Consider the following 10,980-nt stretch of genomic DNA (forward strand, 5'->3'; position numbering starts at 1 on the left):
GCCTCTCACACCCCCGGGGGTGGGCCTCGGGCCCGCTCCCGAGCAGGAGAAGGTGCCTGAGCTGCCGGCAGCTGCCGTGCGGGCCGTGGGACTTGGCTTTGTGATCGCCTCCTGCCCCGACACCGGGACCCAGCAGTGCTTGGCGGTGCAGGGCGAACAGAGCAGTCAGGCCAGCTCCTGCTGGGTGCGACCCCCAACACACATCACCAGTATGAAGGACAACTGCTCTTTTGCCTTGGCCCTGTCCCAGTGTGCTCCCCATGGCTGTTTCCCGATCCCTATCGCCAGTTTCCCATTTACTTCATAGTTGGGATGCTCGTCAGTATACCCAGGGAGGCAAGGCCTGTGTTTTGAGGGAGAGGAGTTGAGATCCTGACTGAATTTGCTGGGAAGCAGGGGGTTTGAAAGGCTCAGCTCTTGCGGAGCGCAGTGCTGCTCTGCGTACTGGTGTCGCTGGAGGCCAGAGACTCCTCACAACAGTGGACCAGCGTGCTGTGCTACCGACACCCGTGTTAGCCTGGGCTGGTGGGCTGCCAGACGAGGGGAGGTGGCAGTGCCAGACACGGGTGGGTTTTCCAGGGGTGTCGGCTTCCCAAGGTCCCGTGAGGAGGCGGCAGCGCTGGGTGCAAGTCGGCTTTCTGTCCCAGGGTGTTCTGGAAGGTGCTGGGTGCTGCCGCAGCTGCTGGCACGGAGCCACTTGTCCCCGATGCTCAGCTGTCTCATGCTTCCCTAAATAGAAAGGGAGAAGGGTCTGAGCACTGTGATGGGGGTCAGCCATCCCAGCTGTGGGCTTTTTTTCACACGAACCCCCCCATTCCCACTCCCCACAGCCCGTGCAGCTCTGCAGGTAGAGGGGAGCTGGGTTTTGCCCAGGCGTGGGAGAGGATCCCTTCCCGCCACAGAGAGCTGCTGCCCACTCGCACGCAGGTGCCCCCCCGAGCCGGGCTGGCTGCAGGGGCCCTGGCTCCCAGCCTTCCCCAGGCACTATATGAGGAGGAGGGGGACAGGCTGGGGTGACAGGTGACGCTGACAGGCAGCAGAGCTGCCAGGTCCTGCCCAAACTTGGAGCGGGAGGCGAGCTCCTTCCTGAGCCACACAGACCCTCGGTGGTGCTGACGAACTTTAATTCTTCTTTTTTGGTTGTTGTTCTTTCCCTTATTAATTGATTCCTAAGGATCTACAGCAGTGGGAAAAGCTTCTGCAAAACCTCAAGGAGCAATTTAGGTCTTCATCTTCCAAACCCTTCAGCCTGGTAAGGTGCTTTTGTTAATGAGTGTGTTAATTATATGTCTCATGGTGAAGTTCATCTTGGTGAAGTAGAGAGGCGACCCCGGTGACGCAAGCAGCTGAAAATGGGACACAAATTGATGTTTTTCCTTACAGCTCTCCAGATGGAGGATCCCATCCAGCTGAAAGAGGAGGGCAATAAATATTTTCAGGCAGGCAACTATGAGAAAGCTGTGCAAAGCTACACTCAAGCCATAAAGCTCAACAAGGACAAGGCACTGCAGGCAGTGCTCTACAGGAACAGGGCAGCGTGTTTCCTGAAAAAGGTAAGAAAAGCTCCCAGCTTGCCTGGGCAGTGCTCGAGGGGAGAAGAAGGGTGCTCACCACCTGTGGACTGTGTGGTTTGTCCTTTTATTAAATAGGATGTTTGCAAACTGGGCTGAAATTGTTTGTTCTGGGCTTGTCCTGGAGCTGTAAAGCTGCCTCCCTGCTTCAATCCTGATGGGGCTGAGCACACCGGTTCAGGTCAGAGATCGTCCCACTTAATCACTCTGAAGCAAATGGTTTTGGCAGCCAGCCTGCTCCATGCTTAGCAGAGAGCTCTGGAGTGCAGAGGCATCACTCTTGCTGTTTTTCCCAGCACAGGAGAAGCAGGTGCAGATAATTAACAAAACAAAAAAAAGTTCTTGGAATCTGTACCAAAACTGTCCCAGCTCCCCGCAGACAGCTTGTAGCAACCTGCGGTGGGATTTCAGCTGATTGCTTGCGTGTTCCTGAATTTTCACTAATCCCAAAGTGACACCAACTCAGAACAAGCTGCAGATAGGCTGTGGCGAGCATCCTCTCTTCCTTCACTGCCCGCGATCTGCTGCTGCAGCAGCATATGTCGTCTCACCTGCATCACAGACCTTTTCCTCTTCCCTTCCATCAGTGATGAAAAGGTCCCTAAGCCCCATCTTCCTTTCTGTGGGCTGCTTCTGGCTTCACTGGGGTGTCCTGTTAGTAAACAGGAACAGAGAGATCACTGTGCATCAGTGATGGGCATGTGCCCTGCTATTCCACTGCTAACAAATCTCTCCGTTCTGCTTTAACAGGAGGAATATGCCAAGGCAGCCTCAGATGCGTCTAGAGGTAAGAAGGGGGCTGTTTTGGGAAAGGAGGTATGTTTCTGGGTATGTTGGCTCCAGCCTGTTCTCACATCTGCTTTTGGGGCACTGTGGTCTTACTCCTTGATGCACCCAAGTGCTGAGGCCACGAGGAAATTAATGGAGGACATTCAAAAGAAGACGTACCAATTTGCTGTGTTGGTGCATTCGGTGCTAATCAGGTACCAGTTCACTCGCCATGTTAATAACAACTGCCTTTCAAGGAGCTGCAGTCACTGTAAAGCAAATCACAGTTTACACGGGCGATTTCCAAGAGGCAAACTCTGATGCCTGGTGTTTTGGATCACTTTCCCAGCTATTGACATCAATGCTTCGGATATCAAAGCCTTGTACCGGCGCAGCCAAGCTCTGGAAAAATTGGGGAAATTGGACCAAGCGTTCAAAGATGCTCAGAAATGTGCCACCATCGAACCCCGCAACAAAAACTTCCAGGAGACACTGAGGCGGCTGGGGGCCAACATCCAGGAGAAGGTACACACTGGGGTATCCCAGGTTCACAGACCAGGTGTGGGAAGTCCTTGCTCCAGGTTACTCTGGTGGATTGTTGGTCATACTAGAAACTCGTATAACAATATCAGGGGATAAATAGGCTCGATCAACTGGAAGTTCATACTTGATGCACATAAATTCGAGGATCAGGTTGAATGCTTAAATTAAGCAGCATAGCAGCTCATGCCTGAGGCTGGCCTGGTCCTGCATGTCTTGGTAAGGTTTTGGCAAGGCACTGGACCAGCTTTGGACTGTGTCTGGCAGCCATCACACTGACTTAGTCACCTCTGCGTGGGTGCTGCTGTGAAGTCCCTGCATCACGAGATACTGTGAGGTCTCAGAGATGGTGGCTGAGGCCAGGCTCTGCCCACGCCAGTGAGTCTGAGGTGGGTAATCGGTGCTCTCTGGGAAGTGACACCCGTTTTGTTACTCAGCTCAGAGTGTCTGTGGTTTGGGGGTGTGTGGTGTCCTTGAAGTGATAAAGGAAAATTGCCCCTCAGTTTTCTCTGTCTGATACCCCTCTCTGTTGGCACAGCTGCACATCCAGTTCTCCACGGACTCGAGGGTGCAGAAGATGTTTGAAATCCTGCTGGATGAGAACAGCGAGAAAGAAAAGCGAGAAAAGGTGAGAACTGTCCTGGACTTGACAGGACAAATTGCTGTGTAATGTGAGAGGCCACACCGAGGAGCAGAAGGCTGTGTTCCCTTCCCTGCCTCTCTGGATGGAGGATGAGGTGTGGAGCTGGGAAATGAACTGCGCTCAGAGAGACAACTGAGAGGAGAAATGCCCCTAAGAGGCATCAAACTTGTTCTGTGGGAAGGTGGAGCAAACTCCCAAAACACCAAAGGTGGGATCAGGCTGGACTTCTCTGCCACCTTCCCCCTGTTTCCCTCCATGCAGTGACCCACTTTTCTTGGGCAGAGGGAAGCCAGTCCCCTGGTGTTCCTGGAGAAACTGGTGGGGTCAGAGCTGGTCTCCTTCATCTATCAGGAGATGGCCACCCCACAGCTCCCACTGGGACATCCCAGAGCTGCACAAGGTGTTTTGGAGGCTGCTAGCAGGGCTGTGCCACTGACCTCTGGTTCTTCTGTCTCCCACCCAGGCTGCCAACAACCTCATAGTCCTGGGGAGGGAAGAAGCAGGTGCGGAGAGGATTTTCCAGAACAATGGGATCAGCTTGCTGCTGCAGTTGATAGAAACCAAAAATGCTGAGCTGATCCTGGCAGCCGTGAGGACGCTTTCAGGCATGTGTACAGGACATAAGGCTCGGGTAAGTAACTGGGTGCTCAAGACATTCACTGCATGGCACCTGGGAAAGTGGGAAATTGCAATAGTTCATGACGTTTGTGAGCAGTGGGGATTTCTTCTCTTTTTTTCTGGTTCTTGCAGGAAAAGATGAAATCTTACAAACGAAATTTTAAATTCTGAGGGGAAAAATACAAATAATTATGCAAGTGGGGTTAAGACACACTATTGAAAGTGCCCCTGTTACTGTGCTCCTGATCTCTGGGGTCAAAGCTCTATGTGCTCCCTATGGTGCCTTCCTGTGTGCTGGTGAAGTAAACTTACACCAAGTTGTTACCACCTAGGTGGTGGTGAGCATGGCTGGATCAAATCCACATCCTTCATCATAGGTGTCAGAAATGCAACAAATAACTAACTTTGGGAAAGTTTTGTCCAAAGCTTAGATGAAGGAAAGCAGAGAGGGCCTACAAGAAAGTTAAGGTTCCTGGGAAGGGACCCAAGGCAACTCACAGAGGTCTCTGGGCCAGCTAATATCTTACCCTACACCGAGACAGTTGTGTTACAGTGTAGAACAGGTCATAGGAAGCCCTGGCTGTGTTACGTGGTTGGAAGCAGAAGATGAACTTGTGCAAAATGAACATGCGTGTCAGCGTAATGATGCAAAGGCGCATGGGGAACTGTAGCCCAAGAAAAATTAAAATCTACTGGATAAAAATCCAGTGCTGCGGACACCTATTTTCTGTTTCTGAAGGATTAGCTGTTGTCATGTGCAAAAAGGCTGTTCTGCAAAGCCCGCTAGGTCAGTGTGTTTCTGAGCATGCCTCCTTGAATTACTGCAGTGCCACCGCTCATGGGGACAGGCTGTGCAGGGCACTGGGTTTGCTCAGAGCCAGGACAGGCTTCTGGCACCAAACGGCCTCTCTGTTAACAGCCTTGTGTGAGGGCCTCTTCCAAACCCAGCCATGCTCATCTCAACATCCTCCTTGGAAATAGGCTGTTGCATCACTGGCAACTCTAGATTTTAGGTAAAATAAGGCAATTTTTGTTAAATTCTCTTATAATAAGTGAAAATAAGGATGAAGAGCAAAACTCTGCCTTGCACTGACTTGGGATTCACCCAGAAAAATACTTTCTTTGTACAAGCTGAGGCTGACCTTTCCAAAGCGTGCAGGAAGGAAAGGCTGGTACCCTTTGCTAACGGCTGCCCTGCTCTCTCCTCTCTGGAGCCAGGCCACTGCCATTCTCCATTACCTGGGCATCGACCGCATTTGTATGTGGATGTCAGTAGACAATGAAGAAATCTCCCTGGCTGTCTGCAGCCTTCTGCAGACCATCACTGACTGCTTGCTGGGCCAGGGGAAGGAGGAGCATCACGGGAAGGAGGAGGCTGTAGTGCTAGGTAACATGCATGACCGGGTGGTCTTGCCAGAGGAGAAGCGGGGCGAGCAGGGAGGGCTTTTCTCCTGGGATGTCCACCTTATTCCTTGTTCTTTGGTGAAATGGGGACTTTACCCTTCAGCTGTGCAGGATAACTCACACACAGCTCTTGTCTTCATGGTGTTAAATACTTATGTTCCAGCCATGCAATGGCTTTGAACAGTTTTCACTAGGTTTGCCAGCTTCCAAAGATTTTCTTTTGTAACTGGCTGCTACTGCCCTGCTTCTGTGTAGATACTAAAAGAGATTTGAGGATGATCACAATGCGTTTGCTGGATATGCTGGTCAGTAAGAACGTATCTGGGCAGGGACGAGACCGAGCTCTCAACCTCCTTAACAAGAACATACCGAGGAAGGACCTGAAAGACCATGACAACAGCAGGACCACCTTTGTCATCGACAATGGTGAGTCCTTCCGTTCCATCCTTGTTCTGGTTTGGGAGCTCTGGAGTTGTGTATTCTTGCCTGAACACCTGTGGAACTGATCCTCTCTATCAAATTAATCCTCTCTGGCTTTTTTTTTGGTGCATGAAATCCTGCAGCAAAGTTAGACTTATTAGCAGGAAAGAGTTTTAAGGTTAAGCGAAAAAAACTGCATGAGAACAAGAATTTTCTAAAGGACGCACTTAACTTCTCCAGTTAGTTTATTCCAATGCATTTGCTAATGTTAGGAGGATTTGGCTTGGATAAATTGTCTAGCTTAGACAGAATGAGATGGGCACCTGCTGAGCTTGCTGGATGCTTAAAGTGGTCATTTCTAAAACTGGAAGGGGTGAGGAATTTGTGTGGGGTGTGTTTTTATACCGATTCTGGTGTGTGTGTGTGTTACCATTTTGGTGGAAGTTATTTAATAACAGTAGCAAAAGGAGCATTAAGACACCCAGAATCACTTGTAAGTCACTGACTTTTCTGCGGTCAAAGCCTCCAGCCTTGGAGATCAGTAGGTTTAATGCCTCCCAACAAAAATAACTGATCCGGACGGGAACCAAATGCACCATTTTGCTTATCTTACTCTGAGAGCTGGGTAAAAGCTTGATGCTACAAACCTGTAATGTCACCAGCAGAAGCTCCTGACCAGTAAATGAGTGCTTTCTTTGTTTAAGGCTTATGTGGGTAGGCCGCTAAGTAATTGAAAACTGTCCAAGCTGGCTATTTCATTGCAAGAAACCAATGAATAGGATTTTTAATTTTGTACAGACCCTCTCCCCTTTAACAGCTGTATCACTCCATTGTTTCCAGGCTTAAAAAAGATACTGAAAGTGGTGGGCCAGATTCCTGAGATGCCTGACTGCCTGCCGCTGACAGAGAACACACAGCTGACAGCCTCCGTCCTCCTAAATAAACTCTACGATGACCTGCGCTGCGACCCGGAGCGTGACAACTACCGAGTGATCTGCGAGGAGTACATCAAGTGAGTTGGGGCTGGCTTACGGGGGCTGAGCTGGCCCAGAGGTGCAGGAGCAGTCTTAGGAACGAGATGAGGCTCTTGTAAGCCACTTTGATGCCAAATTGAGGCCCTGGGAGATAATGATTTGCCTGAGGTCCTGCTGGATCTGTCAGCTGGGATCCTCGTGTTGTGCTCCTCCCTGCTGATCACAGCCTTTCCGTGAATTTGGGCTCAGTGGTGTCCCTATATAAGTTCCTGATCTGAGGGAGGGTATTCCCTGCCCAAGGGAATGAGAACTGTAAGCAACTGCTGTTCCACATGCTGACTCCCTTTATCCCATGCAGGAGCAAAGTTGACCCACAGAACATGGATAAAACACTCCATGCCATCCAGATGGTGTCTGGAATTCTGCAAGGGCCCTTTGACTTAGGCAACAAGCTTCTTGGCATGAAGGGAGTCATGGAGATGATGGTGGCCCTGTGTGGGTCCGAGAGGGAGATCGACCAGCTGGTGGCAGTGGAAGCCCTTATCCATGCCTCCACCAAGCTAAGCCGGGCCACCTTCATCATCTCCAATGGGGTGGCGCTCCTGAAAGAGATCTACAAGAAGACCAAGAATGAGAAGATCAAAATCCGAGCACTGGTGGTAAGGATGGCAGCCCCTGCCTCTATCACCTGCCACATGCACCAGCTTAACCCCAGACTTTGGAGGGGAGGAGATCCTGAGAACATGTTGGGTTCACTCACCTCAGCTGGGGAATGCTTTATGGTGCCTTCCCCTACAAGGAGGGGGAGATGGCAGACCAGGAGACCACATGGATTACTGGTAACTTTGAAGGCAAAACTGATTAATTTTCCATTAAAGACATTCCCTAAGAACACAAAACTTCGCTTTGCTGTGCTACAAGCTGAATGATCAACTGAACGATTAGAATGCTTGCTTTTTGTTAGACCTGACTTCAAACTTTAGATATGGGATTAGGCTGATTTGGGGCAGCAATACTAGAGGGTTAATGACCCTTTCACACTGGGGTATCCTCTTCATTCTCCTCAGGGTCTCTGCAAGCTGGGCTCAGCAGGAGGTACAGATTATGGTCTGCGTCAGTTTGCTGAGGGCTCCACTGAGAAGTTAGCCAAGCAGTGCCGAAAGTGAGTAATTTTACTTTTTTCTTCCGTTGTTCCATACTTTGCAAAATTCAACACACTCCTTTCTCCAGAGATCCTGCCCACACATTGCCCTCACTTACTGTTGCTGCCTGACAGCTAACAGTGTCCCCAGAGCCATTGTGCTGGGACCTGGAGTTCTGTTCTCCATCAACCATATGTTCCTCCTGCCTCTATCCAGATAAGCCTTCTCCCTCACTCGCTTCCCATATGAGACGCCAGACACGGTGCCTCCCTCTTTACCAGAATGGTACAGCCTAACCGAGCACTATTTGGAATGTGCACAAGAACCTTTCGAAGGTGAATTTACCAGATGGACTAACCAAGGAGGTGGGATGAGGTTAGGGAGTGACTGAATTGGTGATCATTGCTGCTGGCACCAGATAGCAGGGCATCACATGTTTCATGTGGTGGTGAAGGCAAAGCAGTGCTGAGTAGCTCTCCTGGTCTGTCTTCCCCTGCAGCATTTAGATCCCTCAAGCTGGGCCATAGAAGGAAGGGCCTGTATCAAGGGAAACATCCACAGTCCTTAGGAGCTGCAGCAGAACTCGAGTGCATGTTTGGGCCTGAAACCACCACAATATCTGTTTTTTCTCCCTCTTGTCCCAGAGAAATGAGTCCTGGTTGCCAAGACAGAAATGTGGATATTTTTCTCTTTTCCAGATGGTTGTGTAACACCAGCATTGACACCCGCACCAGGAAATGGGCTGTGGAAGGGCTGGCGTATCTAACCCTCGATGCAGATGTGAAAGATGACTTTGTTGAAGATGAGCCAGCCCTGCAAGCTATGTTTGAATTAGCCAAGGTCTCTCTCGTTACCTTGTTCCCTCATTCCTCTGGTAGCATCAAGTTGTCCCAGCTCCCCAGCCCAACACTATCTTCCCAGGCAGGAGGAGCTGTGACCCCGACCCCTCACTTCTAGTTTAGCAAAATGTCAGTTTTGCCTGTGCCATGGAGACACCTCAAGGTTGTTATCATCCTCATCTTCTCCCAAGGCTGAGAAAGATTGCTCTTATCTCTACTGTCAGCAACTGCATGAAAACCAAAGTCATAGAGGTGTTTACAGCATCTGATGATGTCAAACAGCCTGTTTGACCATAAAAACTTTGTGTTTTCCCTGCTGTGGGCTATAAAGCTGGGGATGAGCTTAAGAACACACCACAGCGGCAGTCCTAAGGGACCTGTTTCCTTGCCGTGTCCTTCTCACCCTCACATAAGCTTCTATTTTTCTGTGCAGACAAGTGACAAAACTATCTTGTATTCTGTGGCTTCTGCGCTGGTGAACTGTACCAACAGCTACGATACCAAGGAGCTGGTCCCAGAGCTGGTGCAACTGGCAAAGTTCTCCAAGCAGCATGTGCCTGAGGAACATCCGAAGGTAGGTTGTCTGCAGCCGGGGAGCTGGGAGGAGATGCTTGGGTCTGAAGAGTTTCTTTGGTGTATCCATTGTCTCAGACCTCAGCTCTCCCATGTCTGAGGCTGAAATTGCTTTGCTCTCCAACCAGGCTTGGCTGTCACCAGCAGGATGGCAAGTCCTAAGGGGCTAATCCCTTTCCAATGTCCCCCCTTCAGGACAAGAAGGATTTTGTGGTGAAGCGGGTGAAGCGGTTGCTGAAAGCCGGTGTCGTCTCTGCCTTGGCCTGCATGGTGAAGGCAGACAGTGCCATACTGACGGACCAGAGCAAGGAGCTCATCGCCAGGTGCCTTCATTGCTGTCGTGGGAGCTGGGAGCACTGGCCAGCCTGCATGCTACTGAGATGGGTGTCTGGGCTGGCTCCTTGCTTAGTGGGGTGGTGCATTCTGCCTATGGGGGCAACGTGAAAGGGAGGTGGAGAAAAGATTTAAAATCAAAGCTCTTCTTAAGCAACGTCATGAAAATCCACATTCTGACCTTGAAGCTGGCTTACAGGGCTGCCTTGCTAGGATGCATTTTGAACTTCTAGTCCTCTGTGCTGGTTTTGGCTGGAATAGGGTTTGTCTTTCAGGCCTGGAAACTTTACTGTGCCATTTACTGCTTCTTCCTAGAGTGCTGTGGGCAGTGGGTTAAACATCTGGAATTTACCCAGTGGATCTGGCACCTCTGAAAAACCTTAGCCCCCTTCCATGAGGTTTAACGTGGGTTATTGCCCTCCTGCGTGGCTGTTTCACTAAGTGGTGCTGTGCTTCTGCAGGGTGTTTCTTGCCTTGTGTGAAGACCCCAAGGACCGCGGGACCGTTGTTGCTCAAGGTGGTGGAAAGGTGATTACTTTAATGTTTGCAGCCCAACCTGACGTGCATTTAATGTCTGCTGGGAGCCTGCAGTGTGTCTACAGTGAGGCAATGTGGCAGAAAAACATGAGATGTTTCGGTGAGCCCCTGGCGTTAGGACGCTCCAATTCTTTCTCTGCAAGCATCCAGAGAATCAATCTTCTTTAAACAACTACATGAGAGCTACAAGCTCTGCTGTGGTGCCTATTTGAGAACAAAAGCCTGTGGGCTACCATCCAGACCCATTTCTTCAAGAGCCACAGTTTTAGGATATTGTAAACTTATTTTATAAACTTAGTATATTAAGGCAATCCTGTAAATCTTCTCAGAGGCATTGAATGCTTTCCTGTGTGTCACTAGGCCCTGATACCTCTGGCTGTGGAAGGCACAGAAGTTGGCAAGATCAAGGCTTCTCATGCTCTGGCAAAAATTGCTGCTATCTCCAATCCAGACATAGCATTCCCAGGGGAAAGGGTAAGTTTAAAATACAAATAATAAAAAAATATTGGTAATTCCTTTAGCAAGTTAATATTGCCATGATCTGAGAGCTGGAAAAACAGTGACATGCCTTCTCTTCTAAGGTGTACGAGGTGGTGAGGCCCCTTGTCAGCCTGCTGA

General features: G+C 50.1%; 1 protein-coding gene across 1 annotated transcript in view; it reads left to right on the plus strand.

Moving 5' to 3' along the window:
• The first annotated feature begins 1,391 nt into the window (after window positions 1-1,391).
• The window catches only part of LOC104516818 (protein unc-45 homolog B-like), an 11,401-nt gene continuing 1,812 nt past the window's right edge, over window positions 1,392-10,980 (plus strand). The window contains 16 exon segments of the mRNA XM_010161271.1: window positions 1,392-1,553; window positions 2,322-2,358; window positions 2,689-2,864; window positions 3,418-3,507; window positions 3,986-4,153; window positions 5,359-5,527; window positions 5,800-5,970; window positions 6,805-6,976; window positions 7,297-7,597; window positions 8,006-8,100; window positions 8,779-8,920; window positions 9,353-9,493; window positions 9,688-9,815; window positions 10,287-10,353; window positions 10,723-10,836; window positions 10,944-10,979. Coding sequence (XP_010159573.1) covers window positions 1,392-1,553; window positions 2,322-2,358; window positions 2,689-2,864; window positions 3,418-3,507; window positions 3,986-4,153; window positions 5,359-5,527; window positions 5,800-5,970; window positions 6,805-6,976; window positions 7,297-7,597; window positions 8,006-8,100; window positions 8,779-8,920; window positions 9,353-9,493; window positions 9,688-9,815; window positions 10,287-10,353; window positions 10,723-10,836; window positions 10,944-10,979 — 2,169 coding nt within the window.

This window comes from Eurypyga helias, unplaced genomic scaffold (genome assembly GCF_000690775.1).
Source record: "Eurypyga helias isolate BGI_N326 unplaced genomic scaffold, ASM69077v1 scaffold30371, whole genome shotgun sequence".
NCBI lineage: Eukaryota > Metazoa > Chordata > Aves > Eurypygiformes > Eurypygidae > Eurypyga > Eurypyga helias.